Source organism: Ailuropoda melanoleuca, chromosome 12, assembly GCF_002007445.2.
Source record: "Ailuropoda melanoleuca isolate Jingjing chromosome 12, ASM200744v2, whole genome shotgun sequence".
Lineage (NCBI taxonomy): Eukaryota > Metazoa > Chordata > Mammalia > Carnivora > Ursidae > Ailuropoda > Ailuropoda melanoleuca.
In genome coordinates, this window is record NC_048229.1 from 48924927 (window position 1) to 48942287 (window position 17361).

At 44.2% G+C, this 17361-nt stretch overlaps 1 protein-coding gene across 22 annotated transcripts in view; it reads right to left on the reverse strand.

The window, feature by feature from the left end:
* LOC105235387 (nuclear receptor coactivator 5-like) overlaps positions 1–17361 on the reverse strand; it is a 136317-nt gene that overhangs the window by 45218 nt on the left and 73738 nt on the right. The window contains exon 10 of one of the 22 annotated variants that reach the window (XM_034639593.1): positions 4957–6965. The exons of 19 other annotated variants lie outside the window; for them this stretch is intronic. In XM_034639593.1, the coding sequence (XP_034495484.1) occupies positions 6901–6965 (65 nt within the window). In that variant the 3' untranslated portion in view covers positions 4957–6900. 2 more of the 22 variants (XM_034639595.1, XM_034639591.1) reach the window with 2 other exon arrangements.

Below are 17361 nucleotides of genomic sequence, written 5' to 3' on the forward strand. Positions count from 1 at the left end.
AGGAAGGAAGGAAGGAAGGAAGGAAGGAAGGAAGAAGGAAGGAGGAAGGAAGGAGGAAGGAAGGAAAAAGAAAAGAGATTACAGAGTGAAATTCACCCATATCGCCATGACATAATTACTATGAATATTTCTATGTATTTTCTTTCAGCATTTTTCAAAGCATAAACATTTTGCACAGTTGAAAGCATTCTGCATGTGTGTTGTAACCTATTTTTCTAAAGCATTCTAGCATAAATACTATCATTACATTGTCTCCATAAATTTAATTCTAACATATGTTTTAATGGCTGCCTAATATTCCACCTTATGAATAAGCCACAATTTAAGCCATTCCTCCAGAGCCGGTCATTTGTTTGGCATCTCACTTTTTCATGTGAGGCTGTAAGCAAGTTCTGGGCTTTGCAGTCAGCCCACCCAACATCCATCCTTCTTTTGGCAAAAACAATAACAACAACAACCCAACAACAACAACAAAAAAAACACACACACCTCCCAAATCCCCTGGAGCCCCTCCCCCTTCCAGTGTGGTGCAGGGGTGGATGGCCTAATGCCTGGGCTCCAGCAGGAGCACAGAGCCCAGTCAGAGCCTGAGACTCAAATCTGCACTGCTGTCAATTCTTGCGAAGACAGGCCTGCTTGTGCATTTTGCCACCAAGAGAAGAGCAAAGGGCAGCATGTGAGTCCCCGCATCCAGCTGTGCCTAATGCTGGTGCTCCTTTTTTTTTCTTTTTCTTTCTTTCTTTCTTTTTTTTTTAATCACATGAGCTAGTAAATTCCCATTCGGTCAATCTGAGTTGGGTTCCTGACCTTAAGTCCTACTGCAGATTTGTCAGACATGTATTCGTCCATGGTGCCCTTCCTTCATTTCCTTAAGAGATGGACCCAAGAGTGGAAATTGTGGATCAAAGCAGAGTGTTTTTAAAGCTCCTAATATGGGGGTGTTTGGGTGACTCCGTCAGTTAAGTGTCTGCCTTTGGCTCAGGGCCCTGGGATTGAGCCCCGGACTGGGCTCCCTGCTCTGCTTCTCCCTTTGCGGCTCCCCGTTTGTGCCTTCTCCCTCTGACAAATAAATAAAATCTTTAAAAAAATAAATAAATAAAGCTCCTAATATGTACTGACAGATTGTTTCCCAGGCAGTCTGACGATTGATCCTCCCTTCCCGAGTAGGAAGAGATGCCGCGCTGTGCTCCCAGCGTGCCCTCTGCATGTTTGGAAACAACCACGCTGGAATGTTGTTGCCGAGAGAGGCCTGGGCCAAACACTCAGCCTCCAACTGCCCAGCATGCAGGGGATGACTGTGGAGCAGACACGCGGGGCTGGGTGTGAAGGGACCTGGCAGCCCCGGACCCTGAAGCAAGCCTGGGTCACGGTACAGTAAGAGACACAGAGGCCGGCAAGCAGGGTCTGTACCAGAAGGTGATGGCTCCCAGAAACCATTCAGCAAGTCACTCTAGGCTAACAGTCACAAATTGTGTTTCCCAACCCCCCCAAATGGTTATTTCTCTTCCTCTACTGACCCCTCTTGCTCAGTGTTTGAAGTGACCCAGAATCCTCTTCTCCCTAGAATCAAGAGCCTAAGACAAATTCTCAATGAGCAAGGACATATATTTCTAGGGAAATTCTAGATGCAGGAGTCATTCAGCCAAATGCATCATGAAGGAAAAGGCACCGGGAAACGCTGACTGTGATTCAGAAACATCAGAACTACCCACATGAATCAGAGGAGGACTGAGCCTGCTCGCTTCGCTGCCTGTTCTGAAAAGAAAAGCTTGGGATGTGGGGTGCCTGCTGCTCCCTCAGTCCTGTGGCAGGCAGCAGGAGGGTTCTTACTGCTCTGGCCGCATTCAGCAGGTGCCTGTCCATTGTAACCGCACTCTTTCCTCGAAGGACGGGCTGCAAGTCCAGCAAAATCCCTGAGTTGGTTATTCTCTGCTTGCCTCCTACACATACCAACCTGCTCTGTGCCCTAGGAGTGAACACATGGCACCCCTCCCCCGGATGTTCAATTGCCCAGTCACCAATCCTAGATATGCAGAGTGGAACAGACACGTGAGGCTGGGGGGGATGGCCAGGGGCCATGTCCGGGTTCTGGCAGTGGCTGCCTCTCTCCCCTGAAGGCCACAGCTCTCAGCCATTTCTCTCCCACTGCTCCAGCTTTGGCTGAGCTCCATTAACTACATTGCCTCTCCTGGACCCTCCATGCCTGCGGCAGTAATGGCTTTGTGTGCTCCTAGTCCCGGAGCCCTCACTATGCTTTACCGGGTCCCCACATCTCAGTAACCAGTCCCCTCATTAGCCGCTCTTCAGTTAAAACACTTTCAATATGCCATGCGTGTGTCTCCTGACATCAAAATAGCTCGGACACCCCAGAATCCTAACATGCAGAGCTCTGCAAGTCTTCGAGAGGTTATCTTTTCTCACTATTAAAATGGGAAAACTGCAGGGGCGCCTGGGTGGCACAGCGGTTGGGCGTCTGCCTTCGGCTCAGGGCGTGATCCTGGCATTCTGGGTTCGAGCCCCACATCAGGCTCCTCTGCTATGAGCCTGCTTCTTCCTCCCACTCCCCCTGCTTGTGTTCCCTCTCACTGGCTGTCTCTATCTCTGTCAAATAAATAAATAAAATCTTAAAAAAAAAAAATAAAATGGGAAAACTGCAGACCAGAGAAAGGACTGGCCCCTGGTCAGGCAGTATAATTTATAGGTAAAGCCAAAGTGAGAATTGAACCCACCCCCTCACAAAATCCCCCCAGCTCATGGCACAGGAGTGACACAGTGGGTTTGCAGTTCTGCTATTTAGCTGTGTGAACTTGCCCAAGTGACCTAGCTTCTCTGAGATGTTCAGAAAGTACGTGTGGGGATTAAATGAAATGATACGCCTAAGCACTTAACACAATTTATACACATAACTTGTAGCTGTCACTGTCTCTCGAGAGTTTGGTAGTGAGGTCCGACAATTGCAGGGTGAGAATGACCAGCCTGAGACACCTCCCCTGGCATTAAAATGGGCCACTTAACAAACAACAAACAATGAAGATACATAAACTAGCTGGCTTGCTGCTGTGGAGGAACAGAAACTCTGGGAAGGCCGCCTTTCCTGGATCTGTCAGTGACCGTGAACTCCGTGAGGTTAGGGACCACTACCCGGGAGGAGCCCAGGTGTCCTTGCTGAAGGACTCTTGCATATGGTGGAATGACAGAGAGAAGGGTGGGGTGTTGGACCTGGAAGGGAGCGCATATTCAGCAGCCCTCTGCATTCCTGGGCCTTCTAGGAGTAGAGGATACAGTGGGGAATGAGACAAGGCACTGACCTTGTAAGGCTCGCCTAAGATCCTAATTCTGCATTTTAACAATGAGGAAACTGGGGCCCAGAACGGGGACTGCCTCCCTTCAGTGACCCCCAGCTAGTCAGTCAAGCCGTTGATCTTGAAATGCCATGTCCTGCCATGTTCTGCTTTGGGTTTGGTCTGCAGTCAGTGATGGACAGGAGGTATAGGTAACTGGTTCATTTCTTTTTTTTTTTTTAAAGAGAGAGAGAGCATGAGTGTGCATGCGGTGCGGAAAGGCAGAGGGAGAGAGAGAAAGAGAACTTTTTTTTTTTTTTAAAGATTTATTTGTTTTAGAGAGAGGGAGAGCATGGGCAGGAGAGGGAGAGAGAATCTCAAACAGACTCCCCGTTGAGTGCAGAGCCTGAAATGGGGCTTGATCCCAGGACCCTGAGATCACGACCTGAGCCAAAATCAGGAGTCGGACCCTCAACCAACTGAGCCACCCAAGTGCCCCTGTTTCAATTAACTTTTGTAGGACACTGTTAGAGAGGTTTGGCAGCTGGTCAGAAAATAATTGCCCCCTAAACATTAAGAGAAGCATCCTGTCCAATCTTATAGTCACCTGCTCTTTCAACACTGAAAGGGTATGAATGCCAAATATCCTTTAGATAGCAAGTGGAGACAAATGAAAATCTTTTAGGCTGTTATGTGAAGAAAGCAAGGCACATAACAGTGCTTTAGGACACTCTGTTCCTAGAAAAACAGTGAGGACACAGCTATATGTTTGCACAGCCATAGAGTATTTCTAGAAGCACACATACACATATACAGAACTGTTAACATCGGCTACCTCTGGGAGACTAGGGTCTGGGGAAGGAGGGAGATGTACTTTTCATTCTGAACTGTGTTTCACCAGGTGCAAATTTTTCTATGAATTACACTTCCAGTTAAAACACAGGGAGAATTAGGACAGAAACAAGCAAAAGCAATAAACAGAACAACTCCTTCTCTGAATTTGACTATAAGAGAGAGACCAAGGTGGTGACAGTGACAAGGCTGTTTGGGAATCCCTGGCTGTTGACATGCATTTTGGCCTCTAAAGGGGCTGCTCATCACAACAGCTGTGCTGGTCTCAGCCCTTCAAGTTTAACAACAAAGTCTATGGTCTCCATTGTTCTCCGAATTCTGTTTATGCCCAGGCGACAAGATGAAGCTGTGCAGCAAAGCACAACATTCTCTTAGACACGGTCCCAGTAAACAGAGCCTTCACTGCCAGGTGGGCGTGCTCGTTCCTCTTTCGGAAGACGCAATTTAGAAATACGTACATATATCCCTAAAAGCCTTCAAAAGTGAGCCCCCATCAACCCCAGCTCTACGAATTTATCACAAGGAGGTAACTCGTGGGGCACCTGGCTGGCTCAGTTGGTGGAACATGAGACTCCTGTCTTGGGGTTATGGGTTCAAGCCCTGTGTTGGGTTTAGAGATTACTTAAAAATCAAATCTTTTTTTTTTTAAAAAAGATTTATTTATTTATTTATTTATTTATTTATTTATTTGACAGAGATAGACAGCCAGTGAGAGAGGGAACACAAGCAGGGAGAGTGGGAGAGGAAGAAGCAGGCTCCCAGAGGAGAAGCCCGATGTGGGACTCGATCCCGGAACGTCGGGATTACGCCCTGAGCCGAAGGCAGACGCCTAACGACTGCGCTACCCAGGCACCCTAAAAATAAAATATTAAAAAAAAAAAAAAAAGGCGGCGATAACTAGCAAGAACACAAGACTGGTTAAACACACAGGCGCGTTCTTATGATGGAATACTGTATAGCCACCAAAAAGAATAACAGGATTTATATTCACTGATATGCAGAATCACTTGTTAAGTAAAAAACTAGATATAAATGAAATAGCAAATATTTGTATGGCACTTGCTACGTGCCAGGGGTATTCTAAGCACTTTATGTACAGTACTTCATTTTTTATTACGACTTTGAGATGGGTACTTTTATTGTCCCCATTGTGTAGATAAGGGAACCAAGGCAAAGAGCTAAAGTGACTGGCCAAAGTCACATAACTGGTAAGTGGTGGAACAGGGATCAGGACCTAGGCCATGTGGACCCAAAGTTTGTGTTTCTTTATTTTAAAGATTTTACTTATTTATTTGAGAGAGAGAGAGAGGTAAAAGAGAGAGAGCACACACACGCTCACAAGTTGGGGGGGGCAGAGGGAGAGAATCTCAAGCGGGACTCCACGAGGAGTCCAGTGCGGGGCTCAATCCCACAACTCTGGGATCATGACCTGAGCCGAAATCAAGAGTCAGATGCTTAACCGACTTAACCCAGGCACTCCCCAAAGTTTGTGTTCTTAGTCACTGCTTCCACAGCAAAGGAGAAAGGAATTTTAAAGAGAGTTGCTCTGCTAGTAAGTGATTGTGCGATTGTAGATTAGTATTTCATTCCCTACATGAATGACATTTGTTAAGTCTATCTCTCTCTCTTTTTTTTAAGATTTTATTTTTAAGTAATTTCCTCACCCAGTATGGGGCTCGAACTCAAGACTCCAAGATTAAGAGTCACACACTCCACTGACTGAGATAACCAGGCGCTCCAAGTCAATATATTCTTATTTTGGTGTTAAAAAGTGTATATTCCCTTTGATTCAAGAACTCCATTTCTCAAAATTTATCCTCAGGACAGGATAAAAGAAATGCCAGCTAAGACGCATGAATAAAGATGCATATCACAAGATAACTATAATAACGGAAAATTAGAACCAAACCAAATGTCCAACAAGGGATCAGTGAAGTAAAATGTGCTATCTACATATGGTAAAAGAATAAATATTGACATAGTGAGATGTTTATGCTCTACTGAGGAGTGCAGGAAATAGTAAGCTACATTGGTGAGATACAGCCATAAATGTACAGAGGAAATGTGTGGGAGGAAATGCAGGGAAAAAGCGCCAGCAGCCACCTCAGGGTGTTGAAACTGTGCCTTTTTTATTTGTGATATTTCTGAATCTTCCAACTTTCATGCCTTGCGTGTATACTACCCCTGTAATAGTAAAAAATGTTATTTTTATAAAATGGTTGTCTCTATTACCCTGCTGAAGTATCAGATCTGAGACAACAGAATCCCCAGGGGTTGCAGTGTCTTTGCTGTGACTCTCAGGAGAGATGACGCAGGATTCTACTAGCGAAAAAATAATAATAATAAATTAAATTAATTTCTACCTAAACAGCCAGCTTCTGCCAGAATGTCAGGAAACAGTCAAGAGGCAGAAGACACTGCGGTGCCTTCCTGAGTACTTTCCACGTCTCCCCCGGTGGTGAGCCAGCCAGCAGCCCCTCTCTGGTCCAACAGTGCTGGGGAGTGCAAAAGGTCGATCAAATAAGGATACGCAATTCAAACATTTACTTTTCAAACATCTTCAGAAAGTTTATCATACACAAACAAGCACGAGAGAGAGAAGGGTTCAAGTTCAAGCCAATTCATTTGCCCAGCGGCCCCAGGGAACACGAGCATCATGTAGTGAGTCGACCATGAAGGGCCGTGGGGGTGGTTCCTCTTGGTGGCCGAAGAGCTTGGCTGGCAGGACAAACTCAGATTTGGTGGCTGGCTATGAAAAATATGCAGACTAAGGATAACCAGAGTCGTCACCGGAGAGAGTAAGATGCCAAGTGAGCACGAGAGTAGTCTGTACTGGGAAAATAATTCAAGGAAAATGTTGGTGGGTCCAGAATAGTTCATAAGCGGCTCATGCGATGTATTTCAGCAAACACTCTGACGTACAGCCAAGTGATGCAGATTTTAAGGATTACTGCAAAATAATATGCGAGCAATTCTTCTCTGGAATCTTATTCAACAGATCTGATTTCTTTTTTTCTTTTGCAAACCATTTACTCATAGGGAAAGAAAATTACCCTCAATCCATCTTGAGCAGCGAAATCACGGAATGTTAATTGAGCATCTACTATATACAGGACAGGACGCTAGACAACAGCAAACCTCCCAGCTTCTTAGGGCTCATGATCCAATGCTAACCTAGAACAGAACTGAAAGGTTATCTGGTGTGACCACAAGTTCCTGGGCAGAGATAAAATCACATGACAGTATGTATTATGTACCTGTTGGGTTCCAGGCACAGAAAGGCAGAGAGCTTGGTCCATCTCCTGGGGGCTCATAGTCTGCTGTGGAGACAGACAGGTGGACCCTTGATGGCATCAATAAGATAAATGTTGTCACCAAAGGCATTCCTGGGACAACAGAAACTAGGGAGGAAATGTCACCTCTGGGATGTCTGAGGAGGCTTCTGAGAGGATGGATCATCAGGGTGAGTCCAGAAGGGAGAACGGAATTGAGTGGGTACATTAAATTAGGGTGGGGGGAGTTAGGGTGGAAGCCACAGCACAGGATTCACAGGGACAGAGATGGGAGGTGAATGTGAGTCCGTGCGTGGAGGTCCCTGTAAGCTGGGCATAGGAGTCTGGCTTCAGCTCATGACCTAGTGCTTTTCAAAGCTCACAAACACACACACACACACACACACACACACACACACACACACACACACACTCTCTGAGAAAAACACCGCATGAACAATTAAAAACCCCTATCACTCTGGATGTTCTCTTGGCACCAAAGCAAACCAAACAAATTCAGGCACTTAAATCACACAACAGGATCAGTTATAAAGTAGTGATCCAGATAATCTAGTGTAAGCTTATATTAAAAATGTCTTGAAGATTATCATGAAAACTGAAACACAAAATCAAAATATCCCCAGAACTCACAGTCATCTTAGTACAATCATAAAGACCCCCCCCCAGGGGTCTGTGTCCCTAATTTAAAAAAACATTCCTATGGGCAATGAAAGATTCTAAGCCTATATCTGGGGTGGGGGAAAGCACAAGGGGGTCTGGGTTAGATTTCTACCGCTTCCCTAACGCTGACTCAGTGATACAGAACACTGCCACTGACAGCAGGCAGGAGGGCTGGAGTGAGGGCACCTGCAGCCCCAGAGCCAACGAGGGTGGAGAAGGGAGACTATGTGTCCTGGACATCTTTAATGTTCAAGGCCAGGAACTCCACATGTGGAGACTGCAGAGAGTGGATGCCAGACTCCTGGAACGTGGGGAGCCTGGATGGAGATCTAAGACAGGAGCCTCACCAAAGAAAAGAACTAATAAATCATTAAAAAAACAAAAACAACCAACACTTAAACATCCATCAACAGACAAATGGGTAAAGAAAATGCGGTGTATACATATTGATTTTTTCCTTAAAAAAGGAAATCCTAGGGCACTGGGTAGCTTAGTCAGTTGAGCAACTGACTCTTTTTTTTTTTTTTAAAGATTTAATTTATTTATTCATTTGTCAGAGAGAGAGAGAGAGAAAGAGAGTGGCAGGCAGAGGGAGAAGCAGACTCCCTGCCGAACAAGGAGCCCGATGTGGGGCTCAATCCCAGGACCCTGGGACCATGACCTGAGCCAAAGGCAGATGCTAAACAGACTGAACCACCCAGGTGTCCCATCTTCAGACCCACTAAGACCTGCACATAAATATGCACAGCTTTTTTTTGTCAATCACACCTTAATATAAATACACATATACACACATATATACAAAAACAAAACCAAAAAGTAAAAAGTCCATCAGAAAAAGTGGGATTCGGGGGTGCCTGGGTAGCTCAGTCGGTAAAGTGTCCAACTCTTGATCTCAGCTCAGGTCTTTTTATTTATTTATTTTTAAAGATTTTATTTATTTATTTGGCAGAGAGAGAGAGTACAAGCAGGGGGAGCAACAGGGAGAGGGAGAAGTAGGTTCCCACTGAGCAGAGAGCTGGACACGGGGCTGATCCCAGGACCCTGGGATCATGACAAGAGCTGAAGGCAAATGCTTAACTGACTGAGCACCCAGGTGCCCCTCAGCTCAGGTCTTGATCTCAGGGTTGTGAGTTCAAGCCCTGCACTGGGATCCATGCTGGGCGTGGAGCCTACTAAAAACAAACAAAGAAAAACTAGAAAAAATAGGATACTACGAAGGGCAGACTGTCCTTCAGACGACCCCACCCCCCATAGGAAAGACTTCAAGGCGAGTGTGAACTAAGATGTTAAAGCTTGGAAAACTGAGGCAAGAAAACACCATCCATGGAAACAGGAAAACAGCACCCACGGAACACGCTGGAAATATAAGGAGCAGGTCCTGCTCTACTTGTCCTCCTGAGTGCTCACAGAGCAGCACAGTGCATTCCACCAGGCACCCAGACAGACTCAAGGAAATCCCAGTGCACCTCAGTTTGTCACCACCCTCCCCGGGGACCAGCTTCTAATCCCAGAGAAGCTGCCCCTCCTCCTCTGAATGCAGAAATCAGGATGAAGTTTGGCACTGTGAGACCGGAAGATGGTTCGAGCATGCAGACTTTCTCTCCATTCAGAAAAGCAAACTCTTCAACCGCATTTAAAGGCTGATTACGTTCCTCTGGCTGGATCCTGTATAATAAATATTTCCCTTATGAAACCACCCTCAACTTTTAGTCTATAGACGTCTGCTTTCTCTTTTGTTGGAGATAGCAGGCTTTTTCCACTTGCACTTTCTCACCTGCAACTGAACTTCACTGACCAGCATCCTTCCTTGAGGGCATCCTAACTACGTGCCGCAGTTTCCTCCCTTTGGCAGCCCTGGTCAGATTTGAGCCCCAACCACAAGTTCAGAGGTTCATATAGACTGATGGAAAGGGCTTTCCCCACACCAGCCCCCAAAGCTAGATTCCCTAAGACCTATGAAAGGGGTGGAGTTAAGTGTTTAAAGAATTCCAGAGGGTACATGCAGATGGCAGTGAAGGGAAACTAGTTTCCAGCATTTTGATTCTTCTTGTCGTACAGACTTTGTAGTGAGAGGACTCCTCCCTGCTGTTGACAACAGAGTTGAGAACCATTAGCAGCCCAGATAGTTGGCTTTGTAAGGAAAACACATGATGTTTTATGGCTGAAGGAAAGAAATAGAGAAGACTCTAACAGGAGAGATCCCTTCTGAAAAGCCAATGGTTGTGAATAAAATGGACGCAATCAAGGTGGGGATGAGCAGAATTGCTCACATATTCACTGGGGTTTAGAGACTATCTCACATAAATAGGTAGATTCATTATTGCCCAATTACTAACTCTTTGTATAGGAAAAAAATGTAACAATTCTAGCTCACCTCCCTTATGACTACAGCATGCATAACTCACATCCACCCCGTGCTAAACAGAAATCTAAGATGACCCCCAAGATTCCTGCCCCCTGGTATACATGCCTTGCATAATCCCCTCTCTTTGGGTGTAGGTGGAACCAATTAATATTATGGAAGATCACTGAGTTCACCAAATGGGAGATTATCCGAGGTGGGTGGGCCTGACCTCATCAGCCAAGCACTTTAAAAGGAACCCTCAGGGGTGCCTGGGTGGCTCAGTCCGTTAAGCATCTGCCTTCGGCTCGGGTCAGGATCTCAGGGTCCTAACACTGAGTCCCCCACACCGCTTCCCAAGGACCTGGCCACCAAAGAGTTTCACTCAAATCACCACCCATTAGCATGTTAATCTACTACGATGCTCTGGTCTCTAACTGCACAGAACCCCTGATGGACCCCCAAGTTTAGGTAGGGACGGCATGGCCCCAATCAGCACAAGGCAGCTATTGAAGACCAGACCTCCACTCAAATGCCAAAGATTTGTCATTGTCCATCTGTCAGGGTGGATGCAGAGGCCACTGGGTTCAGCAATGTAAGCCTGAGTAAGGCAAAAGGGCCCACAATGACCACTGGGTTGAATGCAAACAGGCCCATCAGGGGACCCACCTCAAAATACCCATAAGCCCTAGCTGACTAAAAGGCTACTTCCAACTAGGCACAGGTACCAAAAAAGGAAAAATCTATACGTTCCCATACTTCCTCACCTTCCCCCACAAGTGCCTCCTAGCAAAGTCTCTCCTTTGCTATCCTGCCCTCTGCTCCCTTGCAGTGTATTCAATAAAATAAAATAAATATCCCCTTAAAATAAAATCTCCTTAACATAAAATAAAACAGGTGGAGCCTCAGAAGCCTCAGAGCTTCCTGGTGGCCTGAAGAAAGCAAAAAGCCATGTTCTCTGGAGGGGCCACATGGCAAGGGTTTCCTAAGAATCCCCAGGAGCTAAGAAGGGTCTCCAGCTGGCTGCCTCTAGCTAACAACCAGTAAGAAAATGGGGCCCTCAGTCATCCAGTCACAAGGTAATTAATTCTGTCAACAACCAGCGAGCTTGAGGGGCGCCTGGGTGGCTCAGTCGGTTAAGTCTTCCTTCGGCTCAGGCCATGATCCCAGGGTCCTGGGATCGAGCCCAGTGTTGGGCTTTCTGCCCCTCCACCCTTGCGCTCTTTTTCTCACTCTGGTCTCTCTCTCAAATAAATAAAATCTTAAAAAAAAAAAAAAAAGAGAGGCTGACTCTTTGATTTCAGCTCAGGTCATGATCTCAGGGTTGTGGGACTGAACCCCACGTCAGGCTCCTCCCTCAGTGGGGAGTCTGCTCGAGATTCTCTCTCTCCCTCTTCCTCTGCCCCTACCCCGCTCCACTCTCTCAAATAAATACATCTTTAAAAAACAAAACAAAAAACAAAAATAAGAAACAACCAGTGAACTTGGAAGAGGACCCTGAGGCTCAGATGAGACCCTACTCGACCCATCCGTTTTTCAGGCTGGTGACAGGACCCAGCTAACCTGTACCCAGACTCCTGCCCCATGGACACTGCAAGACAATAAATGTGAATTATTTCAAGCTGCTAAGTTGGTGGTGATTCGTTACACAGCAAGAGGAAACTAATATACCCGTATATCAAAAGACCCTGAAAAATCTGGGCAAAGCCTTCAGCTAGGTTCTTGTCTTGGCTCACACAACAGCTCAGGCAGACCTGCTTTGTTCCCAAGGGATTTAAAACAAAAATCACAGACCAAAGTGGAAAATAAAAATATATTTAGCAGACTGGAAAAAAAAATAGCATTAGAAGTTTCAATCTAGTAAACGTTTTTTTATCCAAAATCCAATGGGGATAAATCAGCATCTATCATTATACCCAATTCCCCTACTGTTATGCCAGAAAGTACACTTCATTGCACCTTCTTTCCAAATGTTTTCCTATCCTTCTAAATTACAGTCTGAAGATAAGCATCAGTGTCTGCCAAAGTGATATACTTTTATTTGTAGGATTCACAACATGAGTTTTCTTTACAATCCTAACAGAAGAAACCTACTTTTGTCATTTCCTAATGGGAATATTTTAAATTATCCCTAAAACTTGCTGCTTAAGTAACACAAGGTTAGAAATGGTGTAAACTATCCACTTAAGTAAATTAAGGCAAATTTATACTCCAGAACGATATGTCACCATTAAAAAGAGGCAGTAATACATCTGATTTTACAATCATTTTCAAGATTTAATGGAAAACCTAAATAGGTAAGACAATGTTTACAGGATGTTAGCATTTGAGTGTAAGTCTGCACAGACTTGCTTACATGTGGATAAATATCTATATATGTATCTGTGAGAACCTGATACTAAATTAAGAAACCGAAGTGGGAGCATTATTTTTTACTGTTTACTTTCTGTTTCTTTTGAATGTTGTGTTGTGTGTATCATCTATTTTTTAAAATACTAATTTTTTAAAAAGAATAAGCCAAGTTGAGAAAAATCTGTGCTTTTAAGAAATATACAGACTGTCTTCAAAACCTTAACACAAGTTACTGTTCTAATCTTGTTCTATTCAATTATTTACGTCACTATAAGAAAATAAAGTCTTTCCCCTGTAGATGCTAGGGATTCATCTAACAACTCTGATCGTCTCCAGAAAGTTTATGTATATTTACGTGCAAGGGAGGGCTCAGGTGCCCCTATGGAAGTCTCGTGAAGATGGGATGAGGGCTTGGTGACTAACACCAGCAGCACCTGAATGCCGGCTGACTCACAGGACAGGACACAAGGGCTCCAGAGAGATGAGTTTCTCCACCTCCTACAACCTGGTATGTGGCCACTGACTAGGGCTTCCCCCTTGCCCCGTGTCAGCCACTTGGTCGGGCACAATACTAAATGTCAACAAGCACGCCAAAACTCCCAGCCAGATGTAAGCCTTCACACTATGTAGCACAAGACTTACAAGTTCACATCATCTAAGGAGATGCTAAGGAGATGTCGAGACGAAGGAAAATAAGGTTTCTTTTTAAAGCTGTGGAAGGAAAAACCATGCACAGGGACAGACCACTGGAGAGGCACGAGGAATGACGGCCACATTAACAACAGCTGCAGGTATGGGAGCGATACTTCTACGAACCAAGGAACACCAAAGATTCCTAGCACATGCCAGAGGGTAAAAGAATCAAGAAAGGATTCTCCCCTCATAAAGAAAATTTTAAAAAAGAAAAAGAAAACAGAAAAAAAGAAAGGATTCTCCCTCCTAAGTTTCAGAAGGAAGCATGGCTCAGCTTGATTACAGGCCTCTAGCCTCCAGAACTGTGGGACAATTTCTGTTATCTTAAGCCACCCAGCGTGCGGCACTTTGTTACTACTCAATGGCAGCCCTCCGAAACAAATACACTGGCACAAAAGCCTCTGTGAGTCTTCACTAGCCCATTCCCTAAATATAAATACTGAAAAAGAAAAAGGTGCTCAATATCATTAGTCATCAAAGAACCGCAAGCTAAAACAGTAATGACACACATTTCATACTCATCCGAAAGACACAACACTCAGAGTGAGGGAAGGTGTGGAACGACGAGTTCTCAGGCCCTACCAGTGGCCACATAGAATGGTAGCGCCCCTTCGACAATTCCTACTAAACTAAATATACATCTACCCTATGGCCCGGCAATTCCACTCCTAAGTGCTTACCCAAGAGAAACGAAAATCTATGTCTACAAAAGGACTTCTACAAGCAATCTTATAGCCAAATACTGGAAACAACCTAAAAGTCATCATCAGGGGAATGGACAGTCTGTGGCATATCCATACAATGACCTCCTGCTCAGCAACAAAAGGGAACAATTTATGGGCTCTTGCAACAGTAAGGGTGAACTTCTACAGCATTCTATTAAGCAAAAGAAGATAGTTTCAATAAAATAAAGAGAGCCAGATTTTGCTTTTTTTTTTTTTTAAGATTTTATTTATTTGACAGAGATAGAGACAGCCAGCGAGAGAGGGAACACAAGCAAGGGGGAGTGGGAGAGGAAAAAGCAGGCTCATAGCGGAGGAGCCTGATGTGGGGCTCGATCCCATAACGCCGGGATCACGCCCTGAGCCGGAAGCAGACGCTTAACCGTTGTGCCACCCAGGCGCCCCAGATTTTGCTTTTTTAAAATAAACATGTTAAAGATTTTATTTAAATCACTATTAAAGAGGAAACCAGTAAGGTCTTGCAACCAGTTAAAAGAACAATCCAAAGCCACATTTTTATTCATTTCTTTAATTTTTATAGAGAGAGAGCACGCACGTGTGCACGCACGCAAGCAGGAAGTGGACAGGGGGAGAGAGAGAGCATCTCAAGCAGACTCCGAGCTGAGCATAGAGCCTGATGTGTGGCTTGATCCCATGACCCCGAGATCGAGACCTGAGACGAAATCAAGAGTCGGACGCTTAACCGACTGATGCCCCTTAAGATTTTATTTTTTAAGTAATCTCTCCACCCAACATGGGGCTCAAACTCACAACCCTGAGATCAAGAGTCAGGAACTCCACTCACTGAGCCAGCCAGTTGCCTCTACAGTCACACTTTTAAATGAGAAGTATTGAAATGAATGTATAAATCAAAGCAAAACTAGATCCTTGTACACTGGAGAAGGGAAGTCGATAAAACTTCCACTGCAAATAGTTTACTTGAATATCTGTAAAAAGTATTTCTAGTTTATTTTTTGTTGTTGAGGTATAATTGACATACAACATTATATTTGTTTCAGGTGTACAAAACAATTCAGTATTTGTATACTGATCATTGCGAAATGATAAGTCTACGTGATTCCATTTACAAAAACTAAAAGAACAGACAAAACTGGGATGACAGAAGTCAGAAAGGGCTGGGGAAAGACAAGGGAATGCCTGGAATGTTCTGAAGTGATGGGCATGTTTATACCTTGTTTTGGGTGCTGGTTACCTGGGTCTGTACAATTTTTAAAACTCAGTAAACTTATATTTAAGATGTTGTACTTCAATTAAAAGGGAAGGTCTACTATAATTGAATCAGGCAAGGATCATCGATGGACACACACAATAAGGTAAAAGTTGTTGGGGGAACAGGACATTTGCTTGATGCCAAAGCATCAGGCTTCAAGGGAAAAAACCTACCTGCTCCATGGTAATTACCAGCTCACCCAAGGGACCAGGCACAGCAGCACTACCAGCAGGACAACTGTTCTGTGTCTTTCTATACAATGCAATAGGAATTAGCACCACCTATGAAATATCCTTGCCAAAATGTAGGACTTAAATCTAGTCAAGCCTCTAGTCCAAACTTCCAGGATACAGAAAATACAAGGAACAGAAGAACAGTCAAGTAACACCATGAAGAAAATCAGACAAATCCAGAATGCAGGATATTCTAGAAGACAAGTGTTTTGGACTCACAGTCAGTATTACTTGGGGGGGGGGGTGGGGGAGGTCTAAGAACAGACTGATCCCAGGGTCCTGGGATTAAGTCTAATGTCCAGCTCCCTGTTTGGTGGGAAGTCTGCTGCTCCCTCTCCCTCTGCAGCTCCCCCTGATTGTGCTCACTCTCTGTCAAATAAATAAATAAAATCTTTAAAAAAAAAGAAAGAAACACAAAAAAAAAACCCAAAAGTGGGCGTCTGGCTGGCTCATGTGGGCAGAGCAGGGAATCTTGATCTCAGGATCATGAGTTCAAGCCTCACGTTGGGTGTAAAGCCTACGTAATTAATAAAAATGAGGGGTATATTATTTAAAACAAAAAACCAAAAAAATGTAATGCAAAAACTTTAATCAAATCCTGTTTTTTTAAAAAAAAGCCATAAAAGGGGCATCGGCTGGCTAAGTCAGTAGAGCACGAGACTCTTAATCTTGAGGTTTGAGCCCCACATTGGGTGTAGGGATTACTTAAAAATAAAATCTTTCCTTTTTTTTAAAGGCCATAAAAGCTCTTTGTGGGGACAAATGGGAAAATTCAAATCAAGGAACCAGGTATTAGATACTACAGAATTATTATTAATTTTTAAGGTGTGATAACAATATCATAATTATATAGGAGAATGTTCCCATTCCTAGGAGGTGCATGGTGCAGGCTTAAGTATTTAAAGGTGGGATGTCATGAACTCTGCAATTTACTTTCATGGTATAGAAAAAAATTTTATTTACACAGACATATGTATCCCTTAAGAAATGGCAGAGTACTCGGCATCAGGGATTTAAAAATCAAAACCACAATGAGATATCAGCTCACATCAGTCAGAATGGCTAAAATTAACGTCAGGAAATGACAGATGTTGGTGAGGATTTAGAGAAAGAGGAACCCTCTTACACTGTTGGTGGGAATGCAGGCTGGTGCAGCCACTCTAGAAACCAATACGGAGGTTCATCAAAAAGTTGAAAATAAAGCTACCCTATGTCCTTGCAATTGCACTACTAGGGATTTACCCTAAAGAAACAAATGTAGTAATCAGAAGGGGCAACTGCACCCCAATGTTTAGAGCAGCAATGCCCACAATAGCCAAACTATGGAAAGAGCCCAGATGTCCATCAACAGATCAATCGATAAAGTAGATATAATGTGTGTGTGTGTGTATATATATATATATATATATACACAATGGAATATTACTTAGCCATAAAAAATGAAATCTTGCCATTTGCAACGATGTGGGTAGAACTAGAGGGTATTATGCTAAGTGAAATAAGTCAATCAGAGAAAGACAATTACCATATGATCTCATTCATACGTGGAATTTAAGCAACAAAACAGAGGAGCATAGGGGAAGAGAGGAAAAAAATAAAACAGGACGAAATCAGAGAGAGACAAACCAGAAGAGACTCTTAATCATAGGAAACAGTTTTGCTGGAGGGGAGGTGGGTGGAAAGATTGGGTAACTGGGTGA